This window comes from Numida meleagris, chromosome 11 (assembly GCF_002078875.1).
Source record: "Numida meleagris isolate 19003 breed g44 Domestic line chromosome 11, NumMel1.0, whole genome shotgun sequence".
In the NCBI taxonomy this organism is placed as follows: Eukaryota; Metazoa; Chordata; class Aves; order Galliformes; family Numididae; genus Numida; species Numida meleagris.
In genome coordinates this window covers 2,718,293-2,735,404 of record NC_034419.1, presented here as the reverse complement: position 1 = coordinate 2,735,404, position 17,112 = coordinate 2,718,293, and the positions used below count along the sequence as shown (strand labels likewise).

At 52.2% G+C, this 17,112-nt stretch overlaps 1 protein-coding gene across 6 annotated transcripts; it reads right to left on the bottom strand.

The window, feature by feature from the left end:
- On the bottom strand, positions 738–17,047 carry GLYCTK (glycerate kinase). Of its 6 annotated transcripts, none has more exons than XM_021409090.1 (9): positions 16,988–17,047; positions 16,475–16,597; positions 15,829–15,994; positions 13,768–13,820; positions 9,651–9,838; positions 8,253–8,640; positions 7,867–8,018; positions 5,870–6,045; positions 738–5,504 (listed from the first exon to the last, which is right to left on the bottom strand). In XM_021409090.1, exons 6-9 carry the CDS (start codon positions 8,537–8,539, stop codon positions 4,599–4,601), a joined length of 1,521 nt encoding a protein of 506 aa, XP_021264765.1. In that variant the 5' UTR covers positions 8,540–8,640; positions 9,651–9,838; positions 13,768–13,820; positions 15,829–15,994; positions 16,475–16,597; positions 16,988–17,047; the 3' UTR covers positions 738–4,598. The 6 variants fall into 6 exon arrangements, with proteins under 6 accessions (XP_021264765.1, XP_021264763.1, XP_021264764.1 ...); XM_021409088.1 differs by adding an exon at positions 10,709–10,853 and having other exon boundaries at positions 16,475–17,019; XM_021409089.1 differs by having other exon boundaries at positions 16,739–17,019.

Below are 17,112 nucleotides of genomic sequence, written 5' to 3'. Positions count from 1 at the left end.
TTGCGTGGTTTGAGGGGTTTCTTTCTGGTTTTAAGTCAACATTTCCCCTTAAAATGTCACTCTGGGAGGCTGCTTTTTTTTTTTGAGCAAAGTCTGTGATGACATTTTAAGCGGAGAAGACGATTTCTGCTTCGTTTCCATATGTCATCTCGGCACGGGGTGGCTTTCTTTTTTCACTCCCGCATCCCCCAGGGGAGGAGCGCTCGGGTAACCTCGGTGCCCCCCCAGGCTGAGGCTTTTTGCTCTGCCTTGCAGCGAGGAAACTTCTTCCTGCAGAAGTTGTGCCCAGGCCCCATCCCTGGGGGCAGCCCCGGCTCGGCCCCCTGCAGCGAACCCGCTGCCATTGAGTGCCAGTGGGACAGACCCTATGGGTCAATGTGGGGCGATGCCGTGGTTTTGAAGCTCGGTTCTGCTTTATCTGGTCGAGCTCACCCCGCCAGCAGCTTGCGCCGCTCGTGCGGATGAAGCTAGACACTGAAGTTATCGCGCTCGTATTTATTAGGGCAATTATACCTAATGATTCACACGCTCGTGGGGAGTAATTACTCCCAAACGCGGCACCGTCGGTGTTCCCACCCAAGCTGGGCGCAGCCATCCAGGGGCGCAGCTTTCCCCGCAGCCCCTCGTCCCGCCGGCCTCTCCTCGCCGCCGGGGCGGACGCGTTGGAGAAGCGATCGCGATCCCCACCCACGGAGCCGCTCCCCGGGACCCAGAGATGGAGGAGGGTTCCCGGGGGTGGATGTGAGGATCCGAGCTTCCCGGTGCTGCCGCGCGGCGGCTTGGATTGGCGGCACGCGGCTGCGCTGCTGTTCCCTAAGGGCCGATGGGCCCCGGGGTGGCACCGCGCCTCTGCAGCTGCCCGAGGTGATGCCCCAGTGCGGATCAGAGCGGGCGCAAACCCTTCGCCTCGGGTGGGTTTCCCGCACCGCAGTGCCCCGGGGCAGCGACCCGGGGGAAGCGATCCCCGGCGTCATTCCGCCCACGTCCACCTTGGTAGCGGAGGAGCCGTGTTTGTTCGCGCCGGTGTCTGGCCTCCTGTCAAGAGCTCCCGCGGGCAGCCTGGAGCTGCTCCTAATGGGCTGCCAGGGGATTTGCGCTCTGACAGCAGCGCGCCGGGCGCTGACAGCTCCCTGGATCCGCTCACTCCACTTCTCCCCGGCGAGACAGCGAGGGGACGCGCGGGGATGCTCCAGTGCAGGGGGATGGCTGCGGGATGAATCCCTTCTCCTCCCCACCGGGTGTCTGCAGCAGGGGGTGTTTGGGGCTGAACCAGCGCGAGCGGCGGTACAAGCAGGCACAGCGTGGGGATGCTCCAGGATAAGACGGTGATGCTCGATCCAGCTCGGTGCAGGGGTGGGGCCCCGTTAACACGGAGCAAGCAGTCACACCCTGCGGGGCTGCTGCAGGACCCCGCGCTGAAATACACCTCTCTTGTTTCACACAGGGCTTCTCTGCCTCCCCACGGAGCCCCACAAGAGCTACGGGGGCTCCCTGTGTCCATCCTGGCCGGCACGGAGCACCTCACCGTCCTGTATGGCTTTTTATTCCTATGTGATTATACACCTCGCTTCATATAGGGATTGAAGCCGTGCAAGGCGCTGGGGTCTGGCAGCGGGGAGCAGCCCGTGTTCTCCAGGAGCTGAGCTCGGGGGTGCCCCGCTCCGTCCCACTGCAGCTTCCCTGCGTGGCCCAGCATGCAGGAGGAGGAGGAGGAAGAGGAGCAGCGCGGGCCACCCCAAACCGCGCTCCTCAAAGTTTCTCAAGAGGCCGCCACTGCTCTGTAAAGGTTTGCATTAAATCTGTCGCGTTAAGGAAAATAGTGGAAATTACTCAGCTCGTGGAAGAGATTAAAGGCAGGCCCCTTCCGATCACTTCATAAAGGAAGGGCCCCATTAACACCTCGTGAAATATTAGCCATTAATCAGGCTCGGCGCAAAATAAAACCATCCGCATTTATCATTATTGGATCCTTAATGAAGTGATAATGGGAATGCTGGGGAGCTGTGATATTAATGTCTCCTCAGAGGCAAGAGCGGAGCCAAGGGCAGCAGCCAAGATTTTGAACTCACTGCCAGAAGCTCGCGCCGTTCGTCGCACCGTTACCATCCCGGCCATCAGCGGCGCTCGGCCGCGAGCCGCCCCGCTCAGCAGAGCCCTCAGCGAGCTCTCCCACCGCTGTCCCCATGTCCCCTCCGTGGGGATGAGGACACCACTCCCAGAGGGTGCAGGGTGTGTAGGGATGGCCAGGAGCTGCACTCGCTCCGTGCTCTCAGTCCCTCCCTGGGTTTCCTCCTTGCCCCAGGTGAGCTGGAGCAGCACGGGTGTCCCAGGCAGGTACAGCCCCAGGTCCCCAGCAGCGCTGCTGGTGTTCCTCGTTAGAAAAGGGGACAAAAATAAAACCGGACAGGGAGGCCAAGTGAACGTAGATGTGAAATGCACTTCACACGGTTCCATCCTCTCAACCAACCTTTCATCAGCCTCGCCTCAGCAAAGTGCTTTTAATCATGAGTGAAACGCCGCTGCTCGGAATGCAAGGACGCTGCTCAGGGCGTGTGTGGGAGCAGCAGGGAGCCCTGCCCGGGTTTGCAGTGCCCAGGGGAAGGGGAGCACCGAGCCGAGCCGCTCACCTCGCCCACCGGACACAGCACACACCGAGGGAGAGGAGCAGGAAGAAAGACAAGGCTACGTCACTCATCTGGAAAAGGACAGACGAGCCAAACGCAACGCCGCTTCGTCTCCGCCAGTTCCCCCAGATCTGTTTGCAAAGCCTCCTGTTGAGAAAGATGACGGAAGGAAAGTTATTTTGGAACAAATCAGTTCCTCTGAAGACAACTGTAAATTTGCTGGGAAAAAGGAAAACTGCTCCGGATCATTTTATTTTTATTTTTTGATTTTCAGAGGGCTGCGAGGCGCTGGCACTGCTGCCCAGAGCTGTGGGTGCCCATCCATGCAGGTGCCCCAGGCCATGGAGGGGCCCTGGGCAGCCTGAGCTGGGGGGCAGCCGGCCCATGGCAGGGGTGGCGCTGGGAGGTCCCTTCCATCCCAACCGTGCTGTGATTCTATGATTTCCCAGGAGAAGCCAGGGAACGGCTGGAGCTGGAGTCACTCTGGATTTCACTCGATCAGAAGCAATTGCAGCACCCCGGGGCCAGGCTCAGCCAGTTCAGCTGGCCCCAGACCGGGCATTTTGGCTTGTCCGCCTGCAGGGCTGGCACGTCGGGCACACAGCGAAACCAAACGCTCGGAAGCCCACCGGTGACCTTCAGGGAAAACACCCGACACAAAGCGGCTTCTCCCGTGCCCTCAGCCCCCGACGAGCTGTGTGACGCTTGGCAGCTCTCCTCAAGCAGATCTCCAAGCTGTCTGCCAGCCTAAGCCAGCTCAGGCATGCTGCAGAAGACCTCCAGTCCCGAAGCACAAAGGAGACGTGGCGATACGGTTCCCCCCTGGGGCGAGAGCTGCGTTTTCAAATCCCCAGGCTCGCTCCTTGCCACCGAGCTCAGGCTGGCACTGATCGCGAGGGGAAGGGGCTGCCCCCCTTGGCAGTCCTGCCAACACCCCTGCCCGTCAGATAGCAGCTTACGGAGCAAAGCAGGAGGAGGTGTCACAGCCTCCTCACAAATCCACCCGCCCATCCACCTCTGAGCGGAGCACGCGACGACTGCCCCGTGACACCACGAGATGAGATCAGCCGCACGGAGCGGGCGAGTCTGTCTGGGAAGAGTCTGAGTCGAGTGTGTCCTATTAAATTAGGGCTGGATTTTCAAAGGAGCTCAGCTCCCACTTAGGCTCTGTGACAAATAGGCGCATTTTTCACAGGAGTTGAATGTGTTGGGTCATACCGGCTGCTGAGCTGAAGCCTTTGGAATAGGTAGGCAAATTTCAGCCCCCCATCCTGGGAAACCCAGCCCATCTCTGCTCTCCCACTTACTGCACAGCAGTCAGCGGCGAAACCGGCATCACCACGGCGTTCTCGAGGGGGGGGAGCAGCTCCCTGTCAAAGCAAGGCTCCGGCAGCTTTGCCCTTTGATCAGCTCAGCGGCATGGGTCAGGAGAGCTGAGCACGGAGACTTCCTTGCCTTTTGTTCTGCAGAATTAGCAGAGTTAATCAGAGTGACAGCGACTTCTGCCTCGGCACAGAAGAAAGGTCAGTGGCTCAGGCTGGATGCGCGACTGTTTTCCGGCCAGTCGGAAAACACCACCACGAAAGCTCCTAACGCACAGCTGCCTCCACAGGGGCTCTCCCGGGATCAGGGGGAGCTCTCCCCAGCAGCCGTGCCACGGCCTCGCTTTCTCCGTGCCTCTCACTCCCAGCTGAAGCTGTCGCAGCAGCGCTGGCTCTCTGCAGAAGTGCTAAATGTAACATCCACGTCCACAGCGTGACTGCTTACCTTCCTCTGATCCCAATTACAAGTGCTTGACTGTTCCCGATGCTTTTACCGTGGATTTGCTTTTGTCTAATTAGTAGACTCTTGCTGTCAAAGATATTAGCACCCTTGACAGCTAGCCCTAATTTAAGTAGTTTCATCTGCAATGTTTATAGCCTTATTTACCCCCGGTCCTAATTAAATACATCTGAATATCTGCGGAGGGAGCTCTCATGGTCTGTCCGTGGCTCGAATTAAAATAACCTGGATGTCCATGACGTTGGTGCCCGTCAAGCCAGTCACCAGGAGGTGACGCCCGCGCTGGAAGTGGCTGAAGAAGGCGTAGGAGTCGTTGTTGCTGAGAAAGGTCTCTGCATCGAGGCCTTCCTGCAGAGCCTCAGCCACCAGCTCCGGGCTGCAGAAAGCCCCTGCTGCCTCCGTTGGCCCGTCCTGCCCGTCCGTTCCCCCGCTCAGGAAGATGACATCACACTCGCCCAGGGGACCGCTGGCCTCAACCCCCCGTGCGCCGTGCAGCCCCAGCCCCACTCGCAGAGCCAGCTCTTGGTTTCTCCCTCCCTTCCCGGTTCCTTGAAGCCGAACCGTAGTTTCTCCTCCGGCCAGGATGCAGACCGGTTTTTGGGGCTCCAATCCTCGCAGGGCCTGCAGAAACTCAGCCATGTTCAAGCCTGGGATGTCTAACTCCGTGGCCAGCTGCAGGAGAGTCCCCCTCACCTCAGCGCCCCGAGGCCCTTCCCCAAGGCCGGCCAAGTGCAGGCAGAGCAGGCAGATCAGCCGGCAGTACAGCGCAGCAACGCGGCCAACGTCCCCGCAGATCGCTGCGCTCAGAACCAGGGCCGCATAGCCCAGGCCCTCTGCTTGGCGCTTGGCCTCAGCCAAAGCCAGCGCGTTTGACCCAATGATGATGTTGCAAACGTGGGAGAAGTCTTCTGCAGCAGTGGGCTTGGTGGGAGAGCTGGAGAGGACTGCGTCCACGGAGCTGGGCAGGCTGTGCAGCAGGTTGTATTTGGCCAGTATCTGAAGGCAGTCTTGGACGCTGTGCGAGCTGGCAGCAGTGGGCCCGCTCGCTATGATGTCCAGAGGGTCGCCAATCACATCGGAAAGGATGAGGCTCACCACCTGCAAAGAGCAGTGCCAGTGGGTTACTGAGGGAGGCACGCCAGTGAGAGAACAGCCCCTGCGTGAGCTAAGGTTCTGAAAGCACAGCGGGAGTGAACAGAGCAACAAACCAGCGCGATGGAAACTCCTGCTGGGTGAGGGCTGGGGTCTGCCGAGTGGTGCAATTGCATGGGCAGGGCTGAATTGCCCTCCTCCAGCCCTCTCCCTGAGAGTCTGGGTCCTCAGTGAAGTCACAAACCCGAAATAATGCACAAATGTTGTTCACTCAGTGAGGAGAAGAAGCCCTGGCACTTTGGTCAGTTGTTTAAAACACTGTTTAGGAGGCAGATGGTGACTCTGTGCAAGCAGAGGTTTCCTCTGGTTACCTGAGCAGGATATGCGAGGCGGGCCAGCCCTCCACCCTTCAGCAAAGACAGAATTTTCCGGACAGTGTTCAGCTCCTGTATGGCAGCTCCTCGGGAAGCCAGCATCTTTGTGAGTTTCTCCTTCTCCTCCAGGAGAATGGGAGGGATGGGGGCAGGCAGCAGGGCTGATCCACCTCCTAGGATGCAGAAGAGATGGTAGGGACTGAGTGCACTTTACAGTGGGACAGGAATAAATTTGGGCTGTCCAAGAGCTGAACAGGAGCAGCCTTTCCCCTTCCCTCAGCAGTCTGTGGAGGAAAGGCAGAGCTGGTCAGGGAAGTGGCAAATGAAATCTCCTCCATCAGCAGGCTTAAATAACGGCAGTCCTGCACTGTCTGCAGTCAGCTACACTTCACACAGGCACTGTAAACCTCACTGGAGCAGGGTACCACACATCTGCAGTGCAGTGGGGAATGCAGAGAAGGGCCAGAAATTCCTATCCCCACACCATCAGGCTACTAGTGCGTTCCCACACTCATTTTCAAGGGCTCCCTGGATGGGTGAGCAGGACCACAGAGCACAAAGCATGAAGTAGATGGAGATGCTGCAGGCTTTGCTGGTTCCATTTATTCAACACACTGCATAGAAAAACAGCTATGGCTGCTTTAAGATAGGAAACTACCCCCCTAACTGCACACATCTAGGCCTGGGAGGGAAAAAAAAAAGGGGACAGAATAACAAGGGACAAAGCACACCCAGGGTGATAGTTTTATCAGTGGGAATTGGAATCCTATCAGGGCAACTGACACAGGTGGGCATTGGACATGTACGAAAGAAGGTCAGGAAAAGGATTAGAATGGAAAAGCGAAACGGTGGAAAATGCAGAATAGGAAGGAGAAAAATGTGAGCAGAGAGTGAACATGCACAAAAGTACAGCTGAAAGCTACCGTCAAAAGGCAAAATCTGCTCAGAGGTTTGGGACAAATCAGCATCAATAAAACATGATGAGCAAGAAAAACAAATGCAAATGCCCAGGTTTCAGTCAATAGCCAGGATTCTAGCTGAGAGGCAGGAGCCGATGGGGACCAGCTGCTGTGTGGGAGCGCACGTGCACCAGGAGCCACAGCCACAGGTAGGTCCTGATGGGCCGAGGAGTCTCTTGGAGATGCCAGAAGCTAAAGGACTGGAGGACACCCAGGGGAATCCCTAGCGAGAACAGCTAGATGTCAGCTACTTGGGTGTGTGCCTAACAGCTCTGTGCTCTCTGCACCACATCACGCTCCAGCAACCACAATGGAAACAATGATAATTACCAAGCAGAGGCCAAGTGGTTTCAGCAGAGCTGCTCCAAGCCCCTGCTTGCTTTTGCCCTGAATCACCCAGCTGAGCTTGAGCTGTGGCCATGTCGCTGCATCCCCCTGATGCACAATATCCACTTCCCTACGCAGCCCTGGGCCTGGGGATGTCCTGACCCAACACTCAGGGCCTGGGGGTGTTTGCCTGGATGCGGTCAGGGCTGACCCCTCAAGGTCAAGGTGTGCAGCTCCCTGTGTCAGAGGCTGGGGCCTCATTTCCTCTGGCGACAGTAAAAATGAGGGGAAACAGCAAAGCTCTAAGGAGGGTCAGTCCGAAATTTCAGCCTATGTGCTCAGACCACTGCACAAGTTCAGAGCTTGGGAGTTAACCAAGCACTGCTTCTTCCAGGTCTGCATCCTCAGATGTAAGAAGGGAACAGGAAAAAAGTGCCACCCTTGCCAAAGGGTGAGAGCAGCTGACAGGCTGTGTGCCACCATCCCAGCCTGCACAGCTCAGCCACTCCCCAGTACCTGGGGCAGCCCTGTGCCCTCCCCTGCTGCACTCCTGGAAAAAAGCTTGTGAGAGAAGGGAGAGGAGAAATCACTGAAAGGGCTGGAACAGCACGGCAGTCCGCTGCTGGACAGCTGTATGTGGCCAAGTAGCTGGAGGGGCTGCAGCAGCAGCAGGGACCCTCAACAGAGCCTATTCCCTGGGATCCTCACCTGAGATGAGCACGAGGAGCAGGTCATCTGCCGTCAGGCCCTCAGCCAGCTCCCGAATGGCATTTGCTCCCCTAAGAGCCTCTGGGTCAGGGAGGTTGTTCTTGGCACCTTCAATGACCTGGATTCTACTGTGTGGCTTCAGCAGCATCTCCCTGCAGGGGAAGGGAAGGCAATCACACCACTGACGTGAGCACCTGCACAGGCAGCCAGGCTGTCACCCAGCAGAGAAACATGCCTGGTGCACCAGAGGGGAACGGAAAGTGGACATGGTGGGTACCAAAGTGAGGGCAGCTGGAAAAGTCTGAGGGTGCTGACAGCAACACCCCACAGAGGACAAATCTGGCAGTTTACTCCCACCCAAACAGTGCAGGTGGGGGCTCCCTTACTGCATTCCCGCTCGCTGCAGGCTCTCCTGGATGCCTAGCGGCACGTTGATGATCCCCCGAACGAGGTGGTCTCCCAGGATCTCTTCTGCTGCCGCCGCCATCCCCAACACAGCTTTGCCAAAACCCACCAAGTACAGGTCCCTCTTCAACGGGAAGGCACGGCTGTTCACCAGCAGCTGAGGGCACCCCTCTCCCTGAAGCTTCAGTGCCCTCTTCAGCATTGGAGCTGGGCGGACGGTGCCCACCGCGCTGCGGAAGAGGGACAGCGCGTGCTCACGGAGGGACATGCTGCCTGGGGCGGCTGGGCTGTGCCGCTCTGCTTGGTGGGGTGGGCTTGCACGCACGTTGCCAACACCGGCGAGTCCTCAGGCAACCAAGATCCCCCAACCTGCAAGTGAAAGCGACCGTTTTCATTAGCAAAAGAGACAGAGCTGTCACGTGGAGAACAAGGAAGCCAAATTAGGAGCCACGGAGCGCTAGCTCCTGTTTTCTCTGCAGTAAGGTGCCATAGCAGCTGCGTTTTCCCACCGCTCCCCAGGCGGTAGGGAGGGAAGGGCAGTGTCACATTCAAACTACCTGTCAGCTTTTGGTTCCCCTGCAATCCCATCACCTCCTGCAGGGAAGGTGAGCCCTGCCAACCAGCTTTTCCATCACTGTACATTTGCCACTGGCAAGCCATCGTTTCAATTTGCTCAGCGTTTGACACCCTTCCAAACCATGCAAGCTGCTCTCTGTCCTGGAGAGAGCGGGGCGGCCGGGTGGAACAGCTTTTTGCTACATGAACTCTCTTCCACGCGCCAGCCAAATGCTGAGCTCATTCTCTGGCCGTGCAGTGCCCCGTGCTCCCCTGCAGCATCAGGCACAGACTTTGGAAAAACAACAGGCTTGTTAGCTGCCTGATCCCTTGCTGCTGGTGGCCGCAGAAAGATCAGGAATGAGGTTTCCTCGTCGAAAAGCAAATTAACACACGGCTTCGTTCTCCTTTCTTTTTCAGTTCTTTCATTATCCATTAAAATAATACTGAGAGCCCAAATAGGACTTCAGATCCAAACGAAGTTCCCAGTTGGGTCTGTGAAAGCACACCTGAGCTATTGTCTACTATTAGAATTACACGCAACAGATATGAGTGTGGACCACGGAATCTCAGCTGCTCAGGGGCAGACACTCATCCAGACAAAGGAGAGGCAGCCCCCGCCAGCACGCGTTGTTGATGCCCTCCCAGCACGCCTTCCCTCCATTAGCTGGCACTGAGTTCATTGCTGGTTTCTCAGAACCAAGGACCCCTGTGATCTGCATCTCTCCAGCTCATGGCAATTATGGTGCAGGCAATTAAAGTAGGGTGCCAGGAGGCTGAGGCAGTCCTGGCAATATTCTTAATTGTAGAAACATTCCAATTACCTGCCAGTTAATTCCCTCTACTGAATGGATGTGTTTCAGTGCATGGGCAGCGTCTGCCTGCTCTTCGGAGAGAACACACAAGTCCAGAGGTCTCTTTGTCCTAACACTCCCACAGCATTGCAAGGTGTTAATCATTAAGCCAACAAGCTTTCCAATGGTTCCTCTGGGTCTAAATCCACCTTATTTTCCTGCAAAGACAGGAGACAGACCGAAAGGCTCTGTGAAAACCTCCATACAAGCACCTTCTCAGGCAGTGAAACTTGGGTACATGCTAGAAATCATTGGAAAAAAGGACTCGCAGACAAAAGCCAGTGGTGGATCACAGGTTTGCTGGATAAAAAAAAAAAGACTCAATGCTTATGAGAAACAAATTTTAAATGCAAAACCCAGGGCAGATAAGCTACCTATTTAAACTCCCTTTAGATACTGCTCCCTTTAGGACTGTCTTTTCAGTCTTGAGATGAGAAAGAGTTCCTGACCACTTTGTTAACAAGTCCCTAAATCTCACGGCAGCTGGGGCTGTAAGCAGTTTAAGCCACTGAGCCTCAGCCTTCCTACGCTGAGGACCTGAGTAACTGTGCCAACAGCAGTGAAGTGAGACATACACCTCTTAGGAACTGAGATTGAATATACGAATACATATGAATGTACACAACAACCAATTGCTCACCACTCACCAACTGATGCCCAGCTAGCCCCCACAGTGAGAGGAAGAGCCAGGTGAACTCCCACCCCCTTCAAAACTCCTTCCACGTGATGTCATATGGTAGGGAATATCCCTTTGGCCAGTTTAAGTCAGCTGTCCTATTTCTGTCCCCTCCCAGCTCTTCACTGAGAAAATAGAATGGCCTCGGCTCTGCACAACGCTGCTTAGCAGTAACTATAGACATCAGTACGTTACCAACATTGTTTTTCACCTAGAACCAAAATGTAGCATCATCCCAGGCACTCTGAAGTAAACAACACTGTCCCAGCTGAAACTAAGACAGCAAGTTTAAGAAAGTGAAGCCCTAAGGCTTTTCATAGGCTCAGCCTTGATGTTTCTGTGCATGGCTGACCATGAAGTCCAGGGGACTTGAGCAAAATCAGACTTGCAACTGCACAGCCTGTCACACGCAACCTCCCAGCGGCTCCACTCAGCTCCAGCTCCAGACATGACACAGCAGGCACGAGTCATTGAAAAGCAATCCTCCCCTGGTGGAGCTGAAAAAATAAATGCCAGCTTAATTCATCTAGCACTTGTGTACATACTGCTAATGCTTGCTCTGGTCTTGAAAGCGTTTCTCTACAATAGCAGGCATGTAATCTGTTTTCTGCACTCTGAACTCAGACTGTAATTTAACCACCAAAGTCTGTTGAAGTCAGTACATGTCCTTCTTTCCTTTGCTTCAGAAGACCCTAAGGCATAATATCTGCACAGGAGCCCTTACACTGACCTCAGTGCACAGGTGGACATGCAGAGCAAACCCTCCCTGCATGCAGAGGCTACCCAACTGTACTCCAACACAATGGAGAGCTGCATTTGGCACAGACCCATCAGCTTTGGAGGTCTCCATGCGTAACTCTGCTCCCTGTCAGCTCTGATTAGACACACAGGCTCACTGGAGGCTCCCCTTGGAATGGGCGTGCTGCTAATGATGTCACAAATCCATTTTAATGTAATTTATTTATACATCTCAGGCACCGGGTACTAAATGTCAAGAAGGAACAGCTATAAATCAGTGCTAAGAAATTCACTGTGGATATTAAAACACACACACACAAAAGTACTCATTTTATGAGGGCTTTACAAACAAGATCAAGAAAATTGAACACCCTGCACCCAGGGAGGGGCAGCACAGGAAGGAAAACTGATCCAAACAGCAGCTCTCAGACTACCTCCATGGATGGAGGGTATAGAAATGATGCGACTTGAAGCAAGCTGCTGCATCTTGCACTTGGGAAAATACCGTCCTCTCCTCCTTGCTGTCTGGGAGGAATGCAGGGTGGGAAAAGGGGCTTATGAAGTGACTCCCATTGCTTCACGTACTGATCTTTATCTCCCAGTTTATCAGGGAAATCACACAGGGATGAACAAGCCCTCTTCTCTAAAGATATAATGTCACACACTACAGGTGCGAGGCAGAGATTTTTCACCTTCCCTTTGTCCCTGCTTGGGACAGTTGGGAGTTGGGGAATATTCTTTTAGAAAGTTTTCCAGAAGTTCACACTAATCTTAGGAGGAGAACGATGCTGAGAATCGCCTGTTACAAAGAGAGCTGGAGGACTGTAAGGGGCTTAAATTAATCCCCTTTAAATGAAAACTTCCTCAGCTTTCATTGGTGAATAACATTCACCATCTACATACTTGTTTGCATGCATTACCATTATAATTTCTTTCTTCACAGGGCTCCTCCTAAGTCTGTAGAAACTTCCACTGCTAACCCTTACTACAAAAAGCAGCAAAACCCCAGCACTTCATTTTCACCTTCCTGGGAAAAAGGGAGGGAGAGGAGCTGGGCTGTGATAAAACACAGGCGAAACACTCGTTTGCACTACCTTTCATTAACTTTTTAATTAAAGCAATTCTGCAGGCAAGGAGCCAATGTCAGAAGGAGACAGAAACAATCCAGCACCAGGGCAGACACATGGCAAGCTGCCAGGTAAATTGGATGGTGGCAAGAGACCAAAAGCATAGACACAGGGGGGAACAGTCTGAGCCAGAAGCTTGGAGTCACACTGGGGAGGGAAAGAGTGCACAAACGAGCAGTCTGTGGCTATGCAGTGAGAAAAATGAGCCAGTGCCTCACTCCAAGGCAGGTATTTGAAAGGTGGAAAAATATTCCCTTCTAGGGACTAGTCTCCCATCAGTGAGCAGAGCAGAGTTATTCTGGGTGCTATGCTTAGAGTTTGTTTGGGGGGCTGCATCACAGACTTGTGGTTTTCTTAAAGCTGGGGCAACGGGGCTTGCTGCAGGTTGATTCAACCACACAGCCCCGGTGTTTCAGGTGCTGCAAGGCCTGAGGATGCTCTGGGACATCAAATTTAATTGAGATCTTTGGGTTCTAAGGTAGTTTATTTCTAATATCGTCAGGACTTCTGTGGTTTGCTCACAGTGTGGCAATGACTGGTGGCTGGCCCATGGCGTACAGGACTCCAGAATCCTCGAGGGGACCGGAAAAAACCTGAGGTGGCACTGGATCAAACCCCAATCCTTTGGAGAATAATTTCGAGTTCAAACTGTAAAAGACAGATTACATCTTAGTTACAGCAGTAAACTACCAGATACAGCGAATTTTAAGCATCTCTAGCTATTCCTTTTACTTGCTGCACGGCGTTCTTCTGGCCTCTTGGTAGGTAAATTACCGTTAGACTCACTGAGGCTTACCACTTCCATTTTTCATGTGGGAGTTTACCTATCAAGTACAGCACAGCGGGGATTTTACTGCGTTCAACTCCCATGTTCCCACTTACTGACACATCTCTTCTATCATTTGATAGATCAAATTTAATTTACCTGCTGAGCCCTGCTCAGACTCAAACTTGATGTTCCAGATGGTCCCAAAAGCATCACAAGAAAATTTTCAAGGAGATGCACTGAGCCCGGGAAGAAAACAAAGCGGTAGAGTTTTGTTCCAAGTGACTACTTGGGGAGGATTAGATGGGGGATTTTTCAAGACTAATCTCTTTAAATGAAAATTTCAGAATTTGATTAATTTTTTAATCTGCACATGGATTTGCATACAATTACCGCACCACCTCAGCCACACTTTGTAACAGAGAAAATATTTGCAGCTAGGATGGCCCAGCTGGTCACTGCTCTGCCACAAAGAGCCCGGTACACAAGCAGATGTGCAGGAACAAGGTGAAGGGTCCTTCTGCCCCTGCTCACCACAGTGCACCTGCAGCAGTCCCTGGGAAAGAGGACAGTGGTGGACAGAGGAAGTATGAGGAGACCAGAAAGCTGCACACAAGGTTTGCTAGGCAGGCAGGGGAAAAAGCGGGAATGAGTCTGAGCACCTTTGTTTCAAGAATACGCTGAGCTCTGGGAAACCCAGGAGTCCTAATTTCTAATAGATAGCTTTCCAAATGTTTCTTAGAAAAGAAAATATGTTGCTCTCATGACTGATTTACTCACCAAGAAAATGTCAGCAGGGTCTCTCTGCCTTTGATGAGGAATGTAACCTAAGGCTGAACATAGAGAAGATAAGTGTTCTGTTCAGCATTTTATATATATAGATCAGTATCATTAGTAAAAAAAATTAACTGTGTTTGACATATGCATCTTACTAGTTTTTCTAGGTCACACTCCCTTCACTCCCTATATACCTTTTGGAAATGATTTTCCCTTGCACTGGGGATTGTAGGGCAGAAAAATTTTTCACTAAGAATCTTTCTGTAGCTAGATGCAGAACAGTACTACCCTGAAGCCAAGTCCATGCCAAGTCTACTTCCTTTCATGCTGTAATTTCTCAAACTCCCCATTCTGAGTCAACTCACAATCAAAGTTGAGAGTCATTTAGAATATGGGGAAGGATCATAGTATTCTAGAGAAGATGAAAAGTTGCCAGCCTCGAGGACTCGAATAATAGAAGGGACTCGAAATTCAGTACTGCAAAATACAAGGGCATGCTCTTTGGAATTAATAGCAAAAAAAATATGAGCTCCGTCGTTGAAAATAACATGAAGAGAAAAAGCCAGGAATATTAATCAGTCACAGGATGACAATTATGCCTGCCCTCTAGGCTGAGTTGATAGGCTATGGGGAAAGCAGAAAGCAGCAGACGTGAGCTACCTTGACTTCAGTGACACCGCTCTCATTAGCAAGCTGAAGAAGTTCTGGCTGGGTAAATGTACTGTTACGTTGGCTGAAAAACAGCTCGACCACTGGGCTCAGAGCACAGGCATCAGGCTCTGTGTCCAGATGACAGCTGGTAACGAACAAGGAAGGGTTTCAGCTGGGGTTTATTTCATTCCGCAGCTTCATCTGGAGGCACTGATTATTTAGTAATTTTAATTAATTCTATATTCCACTAAGACTAACGTGAGGGAAGTGCTAACGCACTGAATGGCGGAGTCACCTTCCAGAGGCACTGCAATAAACTTGAGGTTGGGATCAGCAGAAACCTCACAATGCTCAGCAAAAAGCACGAGGTTCTGCTGCTGGGATACAATCCATACACACCAGGGCAGGCTGAGAACCAACTGGTACAACCAACTTAGAAGCAACCTGATAGTAGTTACAACTAACTGAAGGGTGGTTATGAACACAACAGATACCAGACCTTGGTAGTGACAGGAAGTATAAAATGGCCACAATTTGCAACTTGAGATGCTGCCATCGGACATGAACAAAAAGTTCTTTATAGGAAGGATAGCACAGCACTGGATCAGGCCAGCCAAAGAAGCTATGGGCTCCATGCTAGGAGATGACTCCAGAGGCCTTCCCACCAACACTTCTGAGGTCACGTGTTGTAAAAGCAGGGATTCTAAGGCATCACATTTAGCTTTAAGAGTCCATAAAGCGATGCCAAGCTGTAGCATTCAGGTCCTCTACACAAGCCTTCAGTCATAGCTGTCACCCACAAAGAATCATCACTCCCAGCAGAGTCCAGGGAAAATTTATTCACCTGAGTAGTATTCTTTCCAGAAACATTTCTTGGAAATTCACATCCACCCATCCAAGTTAATGCAAACACAGGCCTGTTTGTATTGTGCAAGTTACAGTGGTGTCTAATATAGAAATGCATAGGTAGAATGACTGCATTTGCTCAATATTACTCAAGCATCAATTAAACCTTTTTTTCTATTAACTAGTTTTGCAGGGGCATCATTTATAATTCCTACCTGATGTGACACTTTGCTAGGAGATCCAATTATCCTGCCAGATAAAATCCAGCTTGGTATAAACTGACAAACTAAGTTCCAACGATTGGGAAGAAAGGCAGAAGAAAGAATAAAAAGGGAGTGACAAAATATCAAATCAACGACCCACGGTGTTATACAACTCTGAAACTTGGCTAAGTATTGTAGGTGTTTTGAAGTAAATTGTCTTATGATGGTATCGGTGAGTCATCTTCTGGGCCCAGATGAGATAATCCAGGCTTTGATGCAATTTACAGCGTGCAAGAGACATGCTGTTCCAAACTTCTCTAAAGTCTTTTATTATGTGAAAATCGATGGTAGGTTTCTTACTGACCTGTAATGGAGTAGCTGAACCTGAGACCCTCTGAAGCAATGAAAGCGCCTTCTGCGGAGGTTCCTGAGGTGCTGGTGTTAAAACTTTGCATCCATCTCAGAACAAAACTTGGTGAATCATTCCGACATCGCAATAGGAAAGGGTGAATCGGGCTAGCTGCCAAAACCTGCAAGGTAGTAAACAAGCAGTAAAAGCAAGACATCTCAAAACAGACTTTTATTTAACTGACTGAATGCCATACATTGATGAAATAATTATGTGTTTGGATCACATGCCAACAGACCCCTGCCAAGTTCCCAGGCTTACCGCTGTTTGACCACAAGAGGGCAATATTATTCTCAAGCAAACTTTTGGAGACGACAAAGGGAAAACGCAATTAGCATTTACAAAGGCAAGTTCAGCTTTTGGTTTTTATTGGTGTTCTGTTTGCTTAAGTTTCTCGGAGACCGAAACAACAAAAGATTTTTGTTTTTCTTCTAAACTTAACCCACCAGGGTGCTGGAAGTCATCAGAGCGGTGGGAGACTCTCACTGCTATTGTAAGGCCTCAAGGTGTGAGAGGTATAGAAACATGAACACGCAACTCAGTAGCAATATTTGCAATGGGTAAAAAGACAGTCCCGAGGCGACTGTGCCACAGCACCTACCTCAAGAGCCAAGATGTCTTTCTCAGAGGTTTTTTAAATGTTGTCAGTGCTGTAAAACCACAGTGCTATAGCTGTTGTATCGGTGTGGTACTGATTGAAGGCCCCTTTGCAGAATTAAAAGCACTGAGATATAAGAAAAAGCATAAAAATAAAATTTAAAAGCAGGAATTCTGTCAGTGAGTCTTTTGAACTTGGTGAATCTACAGCAGGGACTGGAAGAAGGGCAGCATCGATAAACCCAAGGCCAACCCTTCTGGCACCAACCCGAGGGACACGCTGCAGCCCGACAGCAGGCCAGCCCCCAACCCCTGCTTCCTCACTGACTTAGCAGTAGTTTTCCCCATCAGCTCCACACTGTGAGCTTCACTTCACGTTTTTTGGGTAGGCTAGGGCCGAGCCCAGGACAGGGCCGCAGCATCAGCAGCAAACTCATGGGTTTGCGGCTGAGCCGAGATACAACAGCCCCAGAGAGGAACGAGAAGGCCCAGCGTGAGTTACTCAGGCCCACACAACCTCCTCATGCCCGCCCACCACCGCCGCCGCCGCCTTCAAAATGGCGGCCGCCCCGCCCGGCGCCCTCACCGATCCCATGGGGCTTTGCGCGCGCCCCGCCCCAGCATGCCCCGCGCCGCGCCCCG

Coding starts and splice junctions, on each gene's coding strand:
- GLYCTK (XM_021409090.1), bottom strand. CDS start 8,539: ATGTCCCTCCGTGAGCACGCGCTGTCCCTCTTCCGCAGCGCGGTGGGC. Junction 8,019..8,252: donor CTGCAGCGAGCGGGAATGCA/GTAAGGGAGCCC, acceptor CTTCCCCTGCAG/GGAGATGCTGCTGAAGCCAC. Junction 6,046..7,866: donor GCTCCTCGTGCTCATCTCAG/GTGAGGATCCCA, acceptor TCTGCATCCTAG/GAGGTGGATCAGCCCTGCTG.